The following is a 16,319-nucleotide window of genomic DNA, read 5'->3' as shown; positions in this document are numbered from 1 at the left end:
TTAAGTGTAAGTTTAAAAATTTTCGTTTTATAAGCATTTCTTACAACATTTGAAAGTAGCTATTCACCAACGATAAATAAAATTGTTTATCCGCAAAATCGGTTGATACATTTGCATATAACATACATGAAAACAAAATGGACCATTATTTCGTATCTGAACATCCCCCTTGCAAAATAACATTCACATGACGAGGCATTAGCTGACACTCCACTAAAAATATGAAATAAATATGATTTTATTTAGTTAACTGTAACAATTTAGGAATAGATAGGTTCTTGGGTAAATTTTGCTTGACTTTCATTGGTACATTAATCACTTATGAATTTATCCAGTTTATCATTAATATAAATATTATGAAAAGGAAGGAAGGGATAGAAATCGTCTAGTAATGAGAAGAACATCCATCCCTATGAACACCATGCCAAAATTTAAAACATACTTTTAAATGACCATCATGATTTCCACTTCTTTGTGCTTCACGATCAGCATCTTCACGTTTTCGTTTCTCTCTTCTCAGTCTTTCAGGATCCTTTATGCCTCTTCCTTCCTCCTGTAAAAACAGGAAATTAATGTGTGTTAACATGGTAAGCAAAGATATAAAATGCGGTGAATTATGGGGTGGATAGCTACCTGAAGGGAATTAATTTTAGTGAGAAACTTTTTAAAATAAAATTTAATTTCACAAGACCCAATTTTCGCAAGTTCGTAATATTTCAGGAGAATTAAATTTGAAGAATTTGATGACAATTTATACCCAGACATAAAATAAAGACTGCTGAAGTTGAAATCCACATATGCATCATATGTGGTTCCAGGTTAATTAAAAGAAAAAAATTATTGTAAATATTAGTGTAAATAAAGGAGAAAAAAAATCCAAATTTGTGGGAATTAATTTTTGACAATTTTGCGATATATTTTACTATTTCAGGCTTAATACATGTAAAGGCTGCATAATAACATTATTTTATTATTCTTATTATTGTAACAATAGTTACCTTGGCAATTGATTACAAAACAAAAGAGTTTTAGGGACTTTTACCTGTTTCTGGCGTTGCATAGCTGCTTCAGCTTGCCTTTTTCTTCTTTCTTCCTGAGATTAAATATATGTAAATATAAGTTTTAACTCAAATATGCCAAATTATAAAATATTGTGTACAACACCGGGCTCAAATAATTTCACTTTATTTCATGGAAGATTATGATTTTGAAATTGAGTCCTTTTGTGTTACAAAAACACTATGAACAGTGTCAACCATCTCAAATTTATAATGATGGCAAATTTTATCGAAAAAATCCCCCCACATACTTTTCTATAATGGGTGCTTAGAATCAGGTTTAAGAAATGATGTTTATTCAAGACACCCTGTTGAATTGCCTATTGTTTATTCAGTGAAAATATTGGGAGAACTTTGGACCTCTTTTTTTATTCTATCATTTTCTGACCTAAGACAGGATTCTACATTGTCAAACAGTTTTGTGTTGTGAGACTTAGAACTGTTTACTAATAATAATTTCTTACAATTTCTTCTTGAGATACTTGTTCTTCCTCTTGTTTGTTGTAATCAGCAGAACCTAACAAGCAATCCATACAAGCACCCATGTTACCTCATTGATCCTCTTGTTCAGACTTAATATACCTCTGAACAAAAAATTGTTTTACAATGTAATAAGACCGATAAGGAGTAAATTTTTAACTTCAACTTTGTGAATACTTTTTCAATAATGGTAATAAGAAGTAAATTTATTGCATAAATACTGAGTTTTTTCATAAAATAGAAATGTTTATACAGAGCATGAAATAAAAGGAATAAATAATTATATATTTTTTTGCTGATTTTCCCTTGCCTGTCAATTTATGAAGATGTCCGGGAATATAAACATGACTTTGTTAAAATGAAATTTGCATTGTCTAGTTAGCTTGATTAAATCAGTGAATTACACAAGGTTCCAGTAAGTTCATGAGACTAAATACCTGAATACAAAATATAATAAGTGCTCAACTTCGCAACCAGGCCCTTCTAATCACATTTTTGCTACAGCAAACCACATCAAGGACTTTTTGCTAGACACTTTTTCAAACTATTGGTTCAAATTTCCGATTTCTTTAATAACATCACTTGTGTACAGTGTGTTGGGTAGATAAAATAATGAATAAATGATAATGGCTGGTTGTAAATAAAATAAAATTTTTACACAAATGATAAAAAGTTTAGAAATAAAAAAATTGCAGGTGCTTAAACGCATAACCAGGGGACGAGAAGATGAGTCATAATATCTCTCAGTCTAACATAAAGAAATATGAGTGGTCTGCCATTGTTTAGTTTAGGATTTCTGTATATCTGTGACATTTTTGTAGTTAAATAAAAACAGCAGGCCCACATATGATAAAATGGCTTTTAATAAAATTCATACATTCTTGAAGAATTTTTTATCTTAGTCTTTTGAATATTTATTATTTGTATTTGTAATATTTATTATTTTATTATTTATTATTTGAATATGGCATGTCCATCTTATAAACAAATCAAAACATTGTATCACATGGATTGAGAAAGTAATCAACCCCAACAAATTTGGTTACTTTTAGTTAGACATGGCAGGCTAGCTAGTGGTGGGAGGAAATCTCCTCTGCTTTTTCTGAGCAGCAGGAGGAATACCCAATTTAGCTTGCCATAACTAGATGGATTAAAAACACGAAAAAATCCCTGTCCCGCTAAATAATGTAAATAAATATTTTTTTCACACAGAAGAGAGAAAGATGTAAATTGAGGAAACACCCGACCGCTTTTTTCAAATCCTAATTTTGTTATTTGAACTTTCACTTTCTCTATCTTCGCGGACTTTTATCTTGTTTTTGACGGTTCTTTAAAATACCACGATGGCTCCATGCCAGCCTACAATAAACAAATATCACTGATGTGCCCAGTTGAGAAAACTATCATTTGGGCGCAGTGTTTGACTTGTAAAAGGTACATAAATTGGGTAGGCACATGGAGCAAGATTACTGTATGAAAGAAAAAATGGTAGCACAAGATCAAAACACTACTGCGTTATGCTGACAAAGAAACGCACATGTGTGTCCAAACATGTATTAAAAAATTTGAGGTAATACTCTTCCCTATTTCACAATTATGACGCCTGCGTCGTAAACGTCTGTGTTCTTTTTCTCGTCTTCTCGTGCTAACTCAAACATATAGCTAACAAAAGTAGCAATAATTTCCGTATACTAGCAACGCAAGTATGCAGAAAACTTTGCTATTGGGGGAATGCAGGAAATTTTTTAATCGGTCAAGATTTTTGCGGGATAAGCTATATCGAGGGTGTTTAAATTACCCAGGGCTTTTTGTAGTATGATAGTAGAGTGCTTATATTGCCACTGCTTCTTTAGATCAGGAAAAATTTTTGCAGGATAAGCTGTATCGAGGGTGTTTAAATTACCCAGGCTTTTTGTATGATAGTAGAGTGCTTATATTGCCACTGCTTTTTTAGATCAGGAAAGTCTTTCTATAGAAAGACTTTCCGTTTAAAGATTTAAATAAAAAACTGTGGCGCTTGAAGATATTACAATCAAAGTTTTCACACGCACAATCCACATTCTTGTTTCCGAAACCCAAGTTTGTGCCATACTTTCTTCCCATACAGTATAAGTCATTTTCCAGCATGTTTTGTTTAAAAGTATGATGTAACACCAGTGGTGCTGTGTTATTGACTGCTTATAGTAATCTATATAATAATATACAAGTTCTGTCTGTCTGTGACTTTTGCAAAGTGGATAAAATTTCTTTGATAAAGTCTATAAGACATCGCCTTATAAATTTGTTCTGTAAATTATCAAACTTTGACGTTCGAGCAATATTGACATCAAAGGAAAGTATATTAAGATTAGTAAAGCCATTGCATTGCACTTTCAAATTTAAGGCTAAATAACTTGGAAACGGGTGGAAATAACTGACGTCATCTCCTGCGTAGGTAACTAGGGACTACCTGGGACCAATTTGGGTAAGTTTTCTAAACTTGGGTCACCGAATCCGTTACGGGTTAATGACGTCATAAAAAACCTTAAAACCCTAATGTCTCTGCATCTGTTTGTCACAAGTACACGATCCTTGAATTTTCTTGATCAACGTTTCAAGATCTATAAGATAAAGGCAACAGGCATACAAAATTTTGTGTTCTGACATGTCTCTGCTGACGTCATCAAAGTTACAACTTTGAGGTCAAATAACTTGGATACAAGGTGGTGACATCAGTCATTTTTCACCGCGTGGGTAACTAGGGACCATCTGGGATTAAATTGGGCAGGTTTGACAATGATGTCATAAAAAGAACATTTAAACCCCAATATGTATGCAACTGTTTGTCAAAAATACATGATCCTGTGCATTTTATTGATCAGCGTTTCAAGTTCTTTAGGATGAAGGCAACAGATCAACTAGATTTCGCCAATCTGTTCTTGTATCTGCACTGCTGACGTTAGCAAAAATTTAAAACAACTTATTTTTCCATTGTCCTTCTGCCTAAGTGGTTTTCTCCACGGGTCATATCAACTAGTTTATAGTATAATTTATAAATAGATATAAATATATTTTGTTTTAAATCTTAAAGATAAAAAGTCAAAAAATTATTACTAATACTTGATAGTTGGGATTGAGCGATGACAAACAAGTCACACCATTGAAAGATGGTCCCCCATTGAAAGTTTGGTGGTCCTGTTTACAAACATGACACGTTGGAAAATGGGTCGGGACAAGGTCATCCTCAAAAATACTAGCATATAGCTAGATACAAACTAACTGTCGTTCCATACTTGAACATTGATATATCTGTCTTTATTGATTATTAAGTAGATTGAGTGTCCTGGGTTTTTTCGTTGAATTTGAATTTTATTTCGCGTGATTGGTTCCAAATTTTGATACAATTTTTAATAAAACTGATTGATTGATATTTCTTATCTTTCTGATATTTCCATAAATTCACAATGGATCGTGTTTGCTCACCTATAGCTATTTTTTTAAAAAATAACTATTGTTACTTCAGATTGCATTAAAACACAATCTATAGTCTGTCACTACTGTTTTAGATCCAGGCAGGTATAATCAGTAAAATAACCATTACAGAATGTTTTTAACACCATGGTGACTTCTTGTCAGATCAGGAAGGATATTCCATGAAATTCTTTTGCACATTCCAAATATTAACAAATTGGAAAGTTCGACCTTTAGACCTTATCCGACTTATTTTGATCATGATTTTTTTTTAATTTTTATGCTTTTCATAACATGATAGCAAAGGTGTGTCTTTCCAATAATTTTTACTTGACAGAAAAAAAGGTTTTTGAAATTAGCCATACTTAACAAATGACCAAATTTTTTGGCAATTTGGCAATTTTTCAAGGTCATTTTTCATTTTAGTTTCATTTTCAATTTTCTGAATATGGTACTAATAGGGAAGAAATTTTGGTGTGAAGAAAACCATTCACCAAAATAAATCCATGTCAAATTTAAAAAAATTTAAAAATAGAAAACAAATCTGATCAAGTGAATTTGAAGTGCAATGCTCCTGGCCAAAAATGTGTATGATATTAATAAGGGAAGGTTAAACAAGCAGATCAGTCTTTTTCAGGAGAGGCGTGCGATCTCACGCGCACGTCTTGGCAAATTATTGAATAGTCCTGGTCATTTTAATCCACAAGTGGTCTATTCATAGCCAACCTGACCATCCTAGCTAATTCACCGAATCCTGAATTAGTTAAAAAACTACGTAGACATAATCTCTGTTGCCTGGCCCCGACGGAGCATGGATGAACTTACAGGCGGACATTTTATCAGGATTTAATTGTAGATAATTTCTTCATTTGATAAAACAATTGGAGACCATAGCAGGTCCGAATTTAATGGATTTTTTCTTTATGCCAGTAAAAACGAAACCCACTTGCGGTATAATTTTTTTTCTGTAAAAATTTTGTTAAAGTTTTATTTAAGCCACATGAATAAAGATTTTTTTTAATTTGAAAACAAAGCATATTTTTGCCTATATTTGCTTGTGATGACCTGAAAAATAAACAATAAATATAAAAATGACAATATAGTCTTGCACACTATTTCGGACACGTAGAAAAGGAAGTTAAGATTGAGAGAGTCGCTATACCAGTAGACGCTCGATCATCGTGTTTGGGGTTCACGATTTAAAACGTCCTCCACTTTTCTACCGCAAAATGAATGCGCAACAAAAATAACCTGGGAGCCTGTATCGCATGCGTAATATTCTTTGCACATGCATTTTATATTGCACATGTTACTAAATACAGAGGAAGAGGTGAAGAAGGAATTAAGATAGAGAAAATAGCATTGAAATAAAACTACAGGCATTTTTTAAATTTTACATTTTGAAAGTTATTTATACTGTAATGAGATAAATGACTTTTTTTAGATGATGGTAAAATAATTGTTAAGGATGTAGAAAGGTGTGAAATTATGGGTTCTAAAAAATAAAGAACCAAGACAAATCAGAATTATTCACAAAATTTCAGCCTTGATATTATACTTGAAGAGAACGTAAGAGATAGAGATGAGAGATGTTTTAATGGCAAATAATAAATTTGAATAAGGATGCTCATCAAAGTGAAGTCCTTAATATTTAATACTGTGTATAAAAGGGACGGGGTCTGAATTAATCAATTTCCTAAGTTTGTTATAGATTTTGTTTGAGTCATTGTCAAAAAATTAACTTTGGAATTCTTAGCAGTTCTGTTCAGGTTATTAAAGTATATTTAATTAGTGTTGTTTTTCGTAGTAACATCAACTTAATTTTTAAAAATTTTACATAATTAAGCAACTAAAGCGTAAGAGTTATTTAGGGGAATTTAGATGAGGATGCCAGGCTGGAGACAAAGAAACCAACAAACCCACAAGTGCATTTCACAATATAAATTTACTCTTCTCCTCTGCATCTAGAATTCTTTGCTATAGTGTTCTTCATCTTAACCAACATCTCAATCACATTAAGAACTCCTTTCCTGTGATTTCTTTTGTTATAACTCACAAGAACTTAATCCACTCAAGCTTCTTTAATATCTCTCACCTGTTGTTAATCTCATAGTCTCCTCTGTCATATGTCTACTATCAGTACTTGAAGCATCCCACTCCTGTTATTTGCTTCCTTGCACCTGTCTGTATTCACCATTTTCTACCAGGAGTGCATACACATCCCTACACATGGCTGCAGCCCAGCATCTCTTCAAGTAACAGTTTGCAAATATTCATAATGATAGTTGAATAGCCAATAGCTTTTACCAATGGATTTACACCTAGATTGTTCTAAGCAAATCATGTAAACCATGAGGTAAAGCAATTGGACATCTGGAGAGGCTTGGCAGCTGTACATACCATCATTCATCATCATTCTTGGCTTAATGTCTGTTTTCCATGCTAGCATGGGTTGGATTGGGTATATTAATGACCCTTTTCCAATCTGATCTAGACTGTGTTAGATCTAAATTCAACTTCCTCTGTATCAAGTCTGTCCTTATAACCTTATGCCAAGTCTTTCTCGGTCTACCTCTGGGCTTTGCCCCAGGAACTATCAAGTCTCTACACTTTCTTACCCAATTATCCCCCTCTATTCTTTCCAAGTGCCCCAGCCAATTCAATCTTCTTATCTGGATAACATCTTTAATTTTACGGATACTTAGCCTGCCTCTTAGTTCATCTGAACTCTTTCTGTTTCTCAGACTGGCGTTACACATCAACCTAACCATTCTCATATCATTCCTTTCTAAACAGTACAGATCTTCCTGTTTCACTGCCCATGTCTCAATACCATACAACATAATACTTCTTACACAGGTCTCATGCAACCTACCTTTTAACTCAATTGACAAGACTCTGCTAGTCAACAAAGGAAGTAACTCTCTGAACTTTTTCCAAGCAGAACCTATCCTGCAAGTAACACTTCTTGCAACACCCCCTTCAATGCCCAACATATCACCTCAGTAACAGAAGTTCTCAACTATCTCTAACATAGGCAATGATAAATCAATTCAACTAAGGAGTTTAACAAGGTGCCCAGTGTTTTAGATTCACTGGTTGTATCACCCCCTCCCCCTTGCTTAAATGTTAACAAGGATTGTGTGGACAACCAAATTCAAAATGGTTGACCATATTGCAGGACAATTTTTTCTAATCGATAAAGCCTGACAAATGATTGCTCGAATTTGGAATGTCAACACTTTGGTATCAGCAAGTGCACATTCCAAATGAATAGCTATTTTGGACAAAAAATAATATTCTATAATGAATTTTCTCTTTATATTCTTCAAGAAACTGTCTTCTTAATGTTAACACTTGACTTTTAACTTTTCCATTCTCTCTGTTATGTATGATGAAACTATTTATCTACCTTTTATGTTTTAATGACCAAGTCAGATCAATGGCTTTTAATAATCTTATAGATGTAAATTATTTATTATCAAAATACATATACCATTGGATGAGTAACAATGAATGGACCAACTCGTTCTTCAAGTCGAAGGGCATTTAAGTTGACTTCAAGCCATGATTTAACAGAAAGTGGACTTGTACCTGTACCACCAAATATGTTGGATCAAAGAGGATATTATTCAGACATTGTGGCCAAGGAAAATACTTTGTTAGAAAATGTAAGTACCAATTTAAAAATTGTTATTTTTTTTTCTCTTTCAAACATAACCTCCACTTACAGGTGACCTGGAGAAAACTGGAACAAATTGAAATTTCATTAATTTGTTAATTCTCGTTATTCAATGGAAACTTCAGTATTTTCAGCTTTTAAGTTGCTGTTATTAGCCCCTAGTTGTCTAAATTTTTTAAAAAGGTTTCCAAGGGTTTTAACAAAGACTAAAGAAATTCACTTTTAAATAGAATTTCTTGCCACTTGAATTTCCTTACAGGGAATAAATAAATCTTATCAGTCTTTTCTTTAAGCTTGCACCCTGAACTATGCATTCATGGCACCTACCAAAGTCCTTTAATAATAATAGCCCCTTTTTTTAAAAAAAATATTTACTGGAAATCACACTTAATCACCAGATGTACAGTCAAACCCACCTTCCATAGTGCCTCTATAAGATAACTACCTCTCTATCGCAGCTACAATTTATCCTCCCCCCCTTCCCTTGTGTGTTTTAGTAAAAATGCTACTGTGTGAGATGACCACCTCAATGCAACCATACACAAATAAAAAAATACATTTTATAAAGGCCAAGTCTCAAACTCAAATGTTTACATAAAAAACAAGCACAGATTAATTGTCATGGCCTAAAGCTTTTGTGTAAATCCTGTTAATGAAAAATCTATTTACATCTGTTAATTCCTTTTTTGTTGTAAATAAATCAATTCAGTACACTAACTGAATTGATTTATTAATCATTTTTTAGGGAGATGGTGCAGAAAAAGACACCAGTACTGCTTGGAAGACTGTGCATGAGCAGCATGCTCCTTATGGTTGAGTTGTTGTGCTTCTTCTTATCCACTCATTTATTTCTTTTATTGTAACTTTTTCTGTTTACTTTTTTCCAGATTTGTTTTATTTGCTATTTAGTGTGACATGAAAAGTGTATTAGTATATGCCTTGTTATTTTAATTTCTTAATACTCATTTTTTATTCATATTATTTACATTCAGCAAAAACATTCTCAAATACAACAGCAAATGAGGAAAAAACACGATATGGTCCATCGACAGCTTCAACAAGAACTTCGGTATATAAACTATTATGTGTTAAACAGTGTTAACCACTGCTTTCACTTCTGATTTCTTATCTCCAAGAACAGACTTTTAATTTTGGTTGTTTCGCATCATGTTGAAAGAGACTTTGTTTTCATAGGAATTTCCATCAAAAGCTTGGGAGCCTAAAGTTCAGGTGCCTTTTAAAACAGAACCTGGCCAAACTCCAAGAAAAATAGAGATTGAAAGGTTAAGCTTTATTCTTAACTTACATTTTGCCACACTGTTCATATGATAATTATTATACATATATGAACCCTTTTATTATAGGCAGAAAAGATCATTTATAAAGCAAGATCTTCATACATTGCTTTTGAAGCATGGCATAGAAAATAACTTGCTTGTGCCTTCTTCAAATGTGAACATGAGAGTGGAAATTGATCCATACAGTACAGAATCTCCTTTTCCCTGTTTCTTGCCATTGGATATTTTCGATAACACTGAATATGATTGTCGAACACCTAGCGATTGGTTGAAATTGGGTGTGGAGGGCAAAAAAAGAAAGCCTGTTCCTGGGAAGGCACTTTTACCAAGCGGTATAACTATTTTTTTTGCATAATGTGTTGTCAAAATGTAGATCGTGTTGTAAAGCAAAGTATGTTTTAAAAATATAAATTTTGACTAAGTGGAAAAAAGCCTTTTATTTTCTACATATAAAAAAGGTTTGTTTACAAAATGAACAAATGTTGTGGTGAAGATTTAAAAATAACTATTCTCTAAACAACTGGTTCAGGTCTAAGTCCATTAACATTCTTTTCAGGAATCGTTCAAAATGGCATCAAAGAATATGACTGGATAACAGTTGGTGTGGTTGATTATGATCCACAAAAACTATTGTACACTGTTAAACTTATCGACTCTTACAACCAGAAATTAAATAACCAAGCTGGACATTATTTTGTTCCAAGAATTCGACTCATGTTTTTAGCTGAAAACCCTAATGTATTTGTAGCTCGGGTTAAGGAGGCTTATGAAGCACGAAAGAAAACTGAAGCACTATTAAGGTAATACCCTATAAATATTTATTAAATTTAGTGACAATATTAAACCCTGTATTAAAATTAAATTAAATATTATTTTCTTCATAGATATCACCTATATATCGACTGCATGCCAACCGACAATGTTGAAAACATTGATATTGACTCTCTTAGAAAAATCATAAAATGGGCCAGGGAGCCCAAACATTTAAACAGTGACAAGAGGTTAGTAAATAGTTAGTGTTAAAACTTCTTAGTAGTTACTAAAGTTACAAACAATCTAAAAATTGTTGTTTGGTGTTGGGTGAATTTGTACGATTTGTCTCTGGAAAGAAATTTTCATAATATTTAGACCATTTCATCCATCTTATTGTGTTTATTTGAGACTCATTCATTAAATCATCCCAGATGAAAATAAATTAAAATGAAAAGTTGATATCATTAACATAATACAGCTATGTTTAAGTATAGGACATTATTTTATCAACATATTGGAACAATTCTTTCCCAAATAATTTGTTTAATAAATAAAATTATAAATTTAACTCAATTCAACCTTTTTTTTTCTATTAAACATAATAAGGTGGATACAACTTAATTATTTGTGTTACAGGCCCAGCGAACCATATTTTATGAAAAACAAATATATGGTTGTTGAAACATCTTTCTTTGTCACAAATATGTTGATATGTGTCATTGTTTTTTATCCCTGTAATAGTCCACCGTATAATAACATCACATGAAAAAAAACAAGGCCGACTTGTTGTAACACAACCCCTTGTTATGATGATTAAAATAATTATTCTTGTTGACAAAAATATGCTAACTTTCAATGTAATACACCAAGACTACATCTAAAAACACATTAAAAACACATCAAAGTGGTATATGTTCATCATAATAACCTTTCTTGTGATTATTTTTTTATTGTTTTGAAACACTTAGTTACAAATTATGGTTTTTAAAAAGATTTTAGGACTAATAAAATGACTAAAGACAGTTTAAATGTGCAATTAATTATAATATTTTGATTTTTTTTGTGTGTGTGTCTTAAAGATGCACTCCAGTGAAAAAAATGTTATTTTAATAAGACAATACATAAATATGTCAGAATAAACCTTTTACAATCGTTAAAAAACTTTATTTATACCTTAATCAGGTCTGTAAACATCTTCAATTTTAAATAAATTTGCAAGGTTGCGTAAATTCGAGAGGACTAGGTTTGAATAAATGAGCATGCGTCACATCATGCAGAAAGTCCGTGAGCTCAGCAGCACACCTTCTAAAAGTTTGTTTACTTACTGTTTACATTGTTCGTTGATAAGACGTCTTGTAATATTGATGAAGATTATAACTTAGAAAACATAGAATCGGATAATTCTCTTCATGAAAGAGACTTTACAAAGCTACAGCCACACGACTTCGAACCTCTTGTGTCTCACAAGGGAGATATTAATAATGATGCAAAGTAACGAGCTGTCTTTTACTGACTCACAGCAATGTTCTTAGCAAAATATTTTCTTTTTAAAGAAATAAAAAATATAAAATATCTAATCGCTTTTTTAACATTCTTTTTGTCAAAAAACTTTATCATTCCCTTCAGTAAAAAATCTTTCCTACTTAACAAGCCAATTTATTTTTCACAGTTCAGCAATATTTTTCCTCCTCATATGCTTTTTTGCACACAAATTCAAGCAAATTTTATATAACGTTGGAATTTTCTCCGTGATGGAGGACCATTGAAATGCGTGATCGAAAGATCGAATAATGTTTGGGTTGTGATAAGTTGGTAAAACATGGGGTATTAATATTGTATAAATAAAAATCATTCTTATGATTATGGTAGGTCATAAATGCGTTGCAGAAGCTACTGATTTATAAGTGGTTGTTTTGACAAAGCTGTTTTAGAAACTGCATTATCAGCATTGCATGCAGCCTTAAACAGTAACAAAGATTGAAGAAATTGGGTACACTTACCCCCTGAAAATATTTGGCATGTTCTGCCATCAAAAATATTCTTTTTTGAAAAACAAAGAATAGAAACTTGAGCGCTACAAAAAATACATGTGTAACTAGAAAACATTTTTGTTGGTGATTGTATTGGAAATTGGTATAATGTTCTTTTATTTAATATAACAATGTACAAAACGTTATTTGGTTGTGTTCTGTGGATAGAAGTACAAATAATGAAAGGAAAAGAAATGAGAAACTTTGATCGTGTTCACCAGCTAAAATGGCATTTTTACAAAGTGGCAATATTATAATATGGAAGTTTATTTCCTGGAGATCTCTTTTAAAAGAACTATCTGTGAAATGCGCCAACCAAATATAAAAACTTTGATCACTTGGTAGATCAGCTGCTTGACGTAGTTTGTTTAGCCATTTTTGTTTGAGTTCTTTCTTTTTCACAGATGGGATTCTGTGAAAACTTACTTCTTTACACTTCTCTGGTCGATTGGTACATCGAAGCGCAAAGCAACTAACCATTTTTTAAAAATTTAAACGTAAATTACATACAAAAAGCGATTTAATGTAAGATATAGGTCTTAACATGAACGTTCTCTGCGCTCGCCTAAACTTTCTGCACGATGTGATGTCATTATTTATAATCGGGTCCAGTCCTAAATGAAATCGCACCTGTCTGTTTTTTTATGAGAAAAAAATTAAATACACGAAGGCTAGTACAACAATTTTATATAAGGAATTATAATCGGGTCCAGTCCTAAATGAAATCGCGCCTGTCTGTTTTTGTTATGAGTAAAAAATTGAATACACAAAGGCTAGTACAACAATTTTAAATAAGGAAAACAAGTGAAGTAAGTTTTTTTTGATTTCTTATGCTTTTCTGAGTACGTATAAAACAAAAAAGAAAAAAGTGATTTTTACTGGAGTTCCCCTTTAACAGAATCATCTTTCCAAAGCGTAGGCCTAGTAAAGAACAAAAAATTGACTACTGGGAGTTTCTGTGCTATCCACATCATGGAACAGCCCACACAACTGCCTACTTTGAAAAATAAGGAAAATAAGGGATGCTTACATTGAAGAAAATCAATGTTGTTCAAGATTTTGAATTTGACCTACCAATCTTAATTGTAACCCAATTGTCAAATTAGATTCACACCAAATCAGTCCGTTCCGGGTTTTATTTTTCATTATTTTTATGCACGTAAACCACCAGTTAAAGGCTATGAACTTCTTTAAATATCAAGAACTCCCCCATCCACCCCACCCACTTTTTAGTTTAAATAAGGACTTGTAAGCTGTTTGTTGTGCATGACCACGAAAACAATGACAATTAAAGATGCTCCCTTTTTCTCTTAATAAATCAATGAATCTTTAATTTTTTAATATTTTTTAATATTTTTAGATTGTCCTCATCTATATACAAACTAAGCAAAGAGATCCAATTGGATTTTCAAAGATCAATGAATAAAATTATGTTTGATAAAATTGTCCAATGCAAGCCAGAGAAATTTCCTTTTGTGGAAATAGAAGAAAGGGAAAAAGAAGTTATTCCTGAAACAGGTAAGAATACCATAAAAAAAATAAATTGCATGAAATCCATGTTGATAAAAGAACAGCGATGCATATGTAGTATATGTGACTAAGTAACATAACACATTAGCTTCCTAAATGTTGCAAAGATGATGGGTTGATAAAATTTTCAGACACCTTAAAACAGTTCAATTCTCAGAATTAATTTTAACTAGCCTTGATTGAGGACTTCAGCCTTCTGGTTAATGCCTACCTTAAATTTGTATGTTTTGCTGTGAGTGTTTTTCTTTTGTTAAGTTAAAAGACCATGTGCAACATTTATATAAACAATATATGTGACATGTTTTGTGATTTGGGGAAGCCATCTTTTTTATAATACACTGTAGTTTTATGCTGATAAAATTGTTTTGATTGTGCCTCTGATAATTAGATAGTGTTTTTAGTAATGTTGTAGTGTTTAAGTGTTACGCATAGTATTTAATTGATACAACGTGGATAATCCAGCAGCGTAAAAATATTTAATATTTGGTTAAAACAATAATATGTTTTTTGTTTTACAACAAGCACAAGCTTGGAAAATCACCTATTATTCCAATTATTATTAAAGACTCTTGTTATTTTGAATTTCGATTTAGGATTCTACAATGATGTACCATCTTATGATTTTGAAAAAATGTATCATAGCTTTTCCTTTAAATCACTGCTGACAATGCCAGAAGTTTTATCTGCGATTTCAAAAGTTAAAGCAGAGTGCAATAAAGTTGCTGCAATGTCATTATTTCAAGTACCTATTACCAAAAGTATGCGGCTTGAAGAATTTGAACAAGCACAAGGGCAAGCTACAGCTCAGGTATTTACATACTTTTTAACAGTGTCAAGACACTATTCCTCAACAACCAAGAAATAAACTTTTGTTCAATCAAGGACTTAAAGTATTATTTCAATGTAAAAACAGTGCAAATTAAAAAACATTTTAGTTATGCTTCTCATGAGATGGAGATTCAAATTCAAATAAAAATCTTTAAAATTATAAAAAACAGCCCTGTTATCTAAAAAATTGTCATTTAAAGAGCAAATCAGCTAGAAAATTTAATTTACTAAAAGTGTGGTTGAAAGTATAATTGTTGCAGAAACCACTTCTCACGACATGAACTCCCGGGACACTCCTCCACAGGCGCCTTAGTTTATATAGGCCTTTTGGAACGTGCACACACGCACACATGTGAAGTCCCTTAGGGACCCTTTTCTCTATATAAGTGAATGTGTAAATATAATTATTTAATTAACAACAAGATTTACAAAAACAAGTGTTATAAAACGAAGTTTTATTCTTGACTACATCAAATCAAGTTTACTCCTTGCACATCACAATAATAATACTATTCATTTTTAACATAACGTAATCTATTTTTAGGTTCAGTTGTTTCTTAAAGACAGTTGGTTAACAACCCTGCGAAGTGCCATCAGAACAAGTTTGCGTGATATTGGAAAAGGATGGTTTAATTTAGAAGAAAATAACTGGGAGGTTTACAAAATGTCTAAACTGTCTAAGTTGAATGAACTGATTAAATTTTCAATGCAGGTAAATATAAATACCACTGGAAAGCTTCCTGGGTTATATCACATATATTCCCTTGTTTCCTGTTTATTCAGTTGATGTTGTAAGTAAGGCTGGATTAGGTTGTTTCATTTTCTAAAATGTACTATGCTAAACCATAAATATAGTAACTTTCTTGGAGTTCATAATGATAATTAATGAACATGGTTTGCACCATCTTTGTTTCTGAATTTGGAATTTTATTAAATGAAGATGCCTAATTGTTTTTTTTTTTTGCTAAATATACTTTATGCATTGTTAGGATTCATTACGTTATCTGGTGCAAGATTCTCTAGATACTTACACACAAATGATTGTAGATGCCTGTTCATCAGTTTTAAAGTTGAAAGAAAGTATGAGTTGGCCTGGTGACGTTATGAAAAGTCCATACTTGTAAGTTTTACATTTTTTTAAGGTTTACATAAATGAGCATTATTTAGTCTTCAATTAGCTGCAATTTTTTTCTGCATGCTGTAAAATAGT

At 32.0% G+C, this 16,319-nt stretch overlaps 2 protein-coding genes across 2 annotated transcripts in view; one reads left to right on the top strand and one right to left on the bottom strand.

Annotated features, from left to right (window-relative positions):
- Positions 1-7: 7 nt before the first annotated feature.
- On the bottom strand, positions 8-1,677 carry LOC130655728 (small VCP/p97-interacting protein-like). Its single transcript, XM_057458510.1, has 4 exons — positions 1,523-1,677; positions 1,043-1,093; positions 443-553; positions 8-213 (listed from the first exon to the last, which is right to left on the bottom strand). The coding sequence occupies exons 1-4, from the start codon at positions 1,601-1,603 to the stop codon at positions 199-201; spliced, it is 258 nt and encodes an 85-aa protein (XP_057314493.1). The 5' UTR covers positions 1,604-1,677; the 3' UTR covers positions 8-198.
- Positions 1,678-8,337: 6,660 nt separating this feature from the next.
- The window catches only part of LOC130655720 (dynein axonemal heavy chain 1-like), a 52,244-nt gene continuing 44,262 nt past the window's right edge, over positions 8,338-16,319 (top strand). The window contains exons 1-11 of the mRNA XM_057458502.1: positions 8,338-8,659; positions 9,416-9,482; positions 9,663-9,739; positions 9,865-9,953; positions 10,035-10,300; positions 10,525-10,768; positions 10,853-10,969; positions 14,112-14,269; positions 14,875-15,089; positions 15,654-15,821; positions 16,099-16,229. Coding sequence (XP_057314485.1) covers positions 8,501-8,659; positions 9,416-9,482; positions 9,663-9,739; positions 9,865-9,953; positions 10,035-10,300; positions 10,525-10,768; positions 10,853-10,969; positions 14,112-14,269; positions 14,875-15,089; positions 15,654-15,821; positions 16,099-16,229 — 1,691 coding nt within the window. The 5' untranslated portion in view covers positions 8,338-8,500. The remainder of the gene's footprint in view (positions 8,660-9,415; positions 9,483-9,662; positions 9,740-9,864; positions 9,954-10,034; positions 10,301-10,524; positions 10,769-10,852; positions 10,970-14,111; positions 14,270-14,874; positions 15,090-15,653; positions 15,822-16,098; positions 16,230-16,319) is intronic.

Source organism: Hydractinia symbiolongicarpus, chromosome 8 (assembly GCF_029227915.1).
Source record: "Hydractinia symbiolongicarpus strain clone_291-10 chromosome 8, HSymV2.1, whole genome shotgun sequence".
Lineage (NCBI taxonomy): Eukaryota > Metazoa > Cnidaria > Hydrozoa > Anthoathecata > Hydractiniidae > Hydractinia > Hydractinia symbiolongicarpus.
The sequence above is the reverse complement of the archived record's forward strand: the minus strand, read 5'-3'. Positions and strand labels throughout refer to the sequence as shown.

Excerpts from the sequence above, each read along its gene's own strand:
- LOC130655728 (XM_057458510.1), bottom strand. The coding sequence starts at position 1,603 with ATGGGTGCTTGTATGGATTGCTTGTTAGGTTCTGCTGATTACAACAAA. Across the intron at positions 1,094-1,522 it reads AAGTATCTCAAGAAGAAATT|GAAGAAAGAAGAAAAAGGCA; the intron begins GTAAGAAATTAT and ends ATTTAATCTCAG. Across the intron at positions 554-1,042 it reads CTATGCAACGCCAGAAACAG|GAGGAAGGAAGAGGCATAAA; the intron begins GTAAAAGTCCCT and ends CTGTTTTTACAG.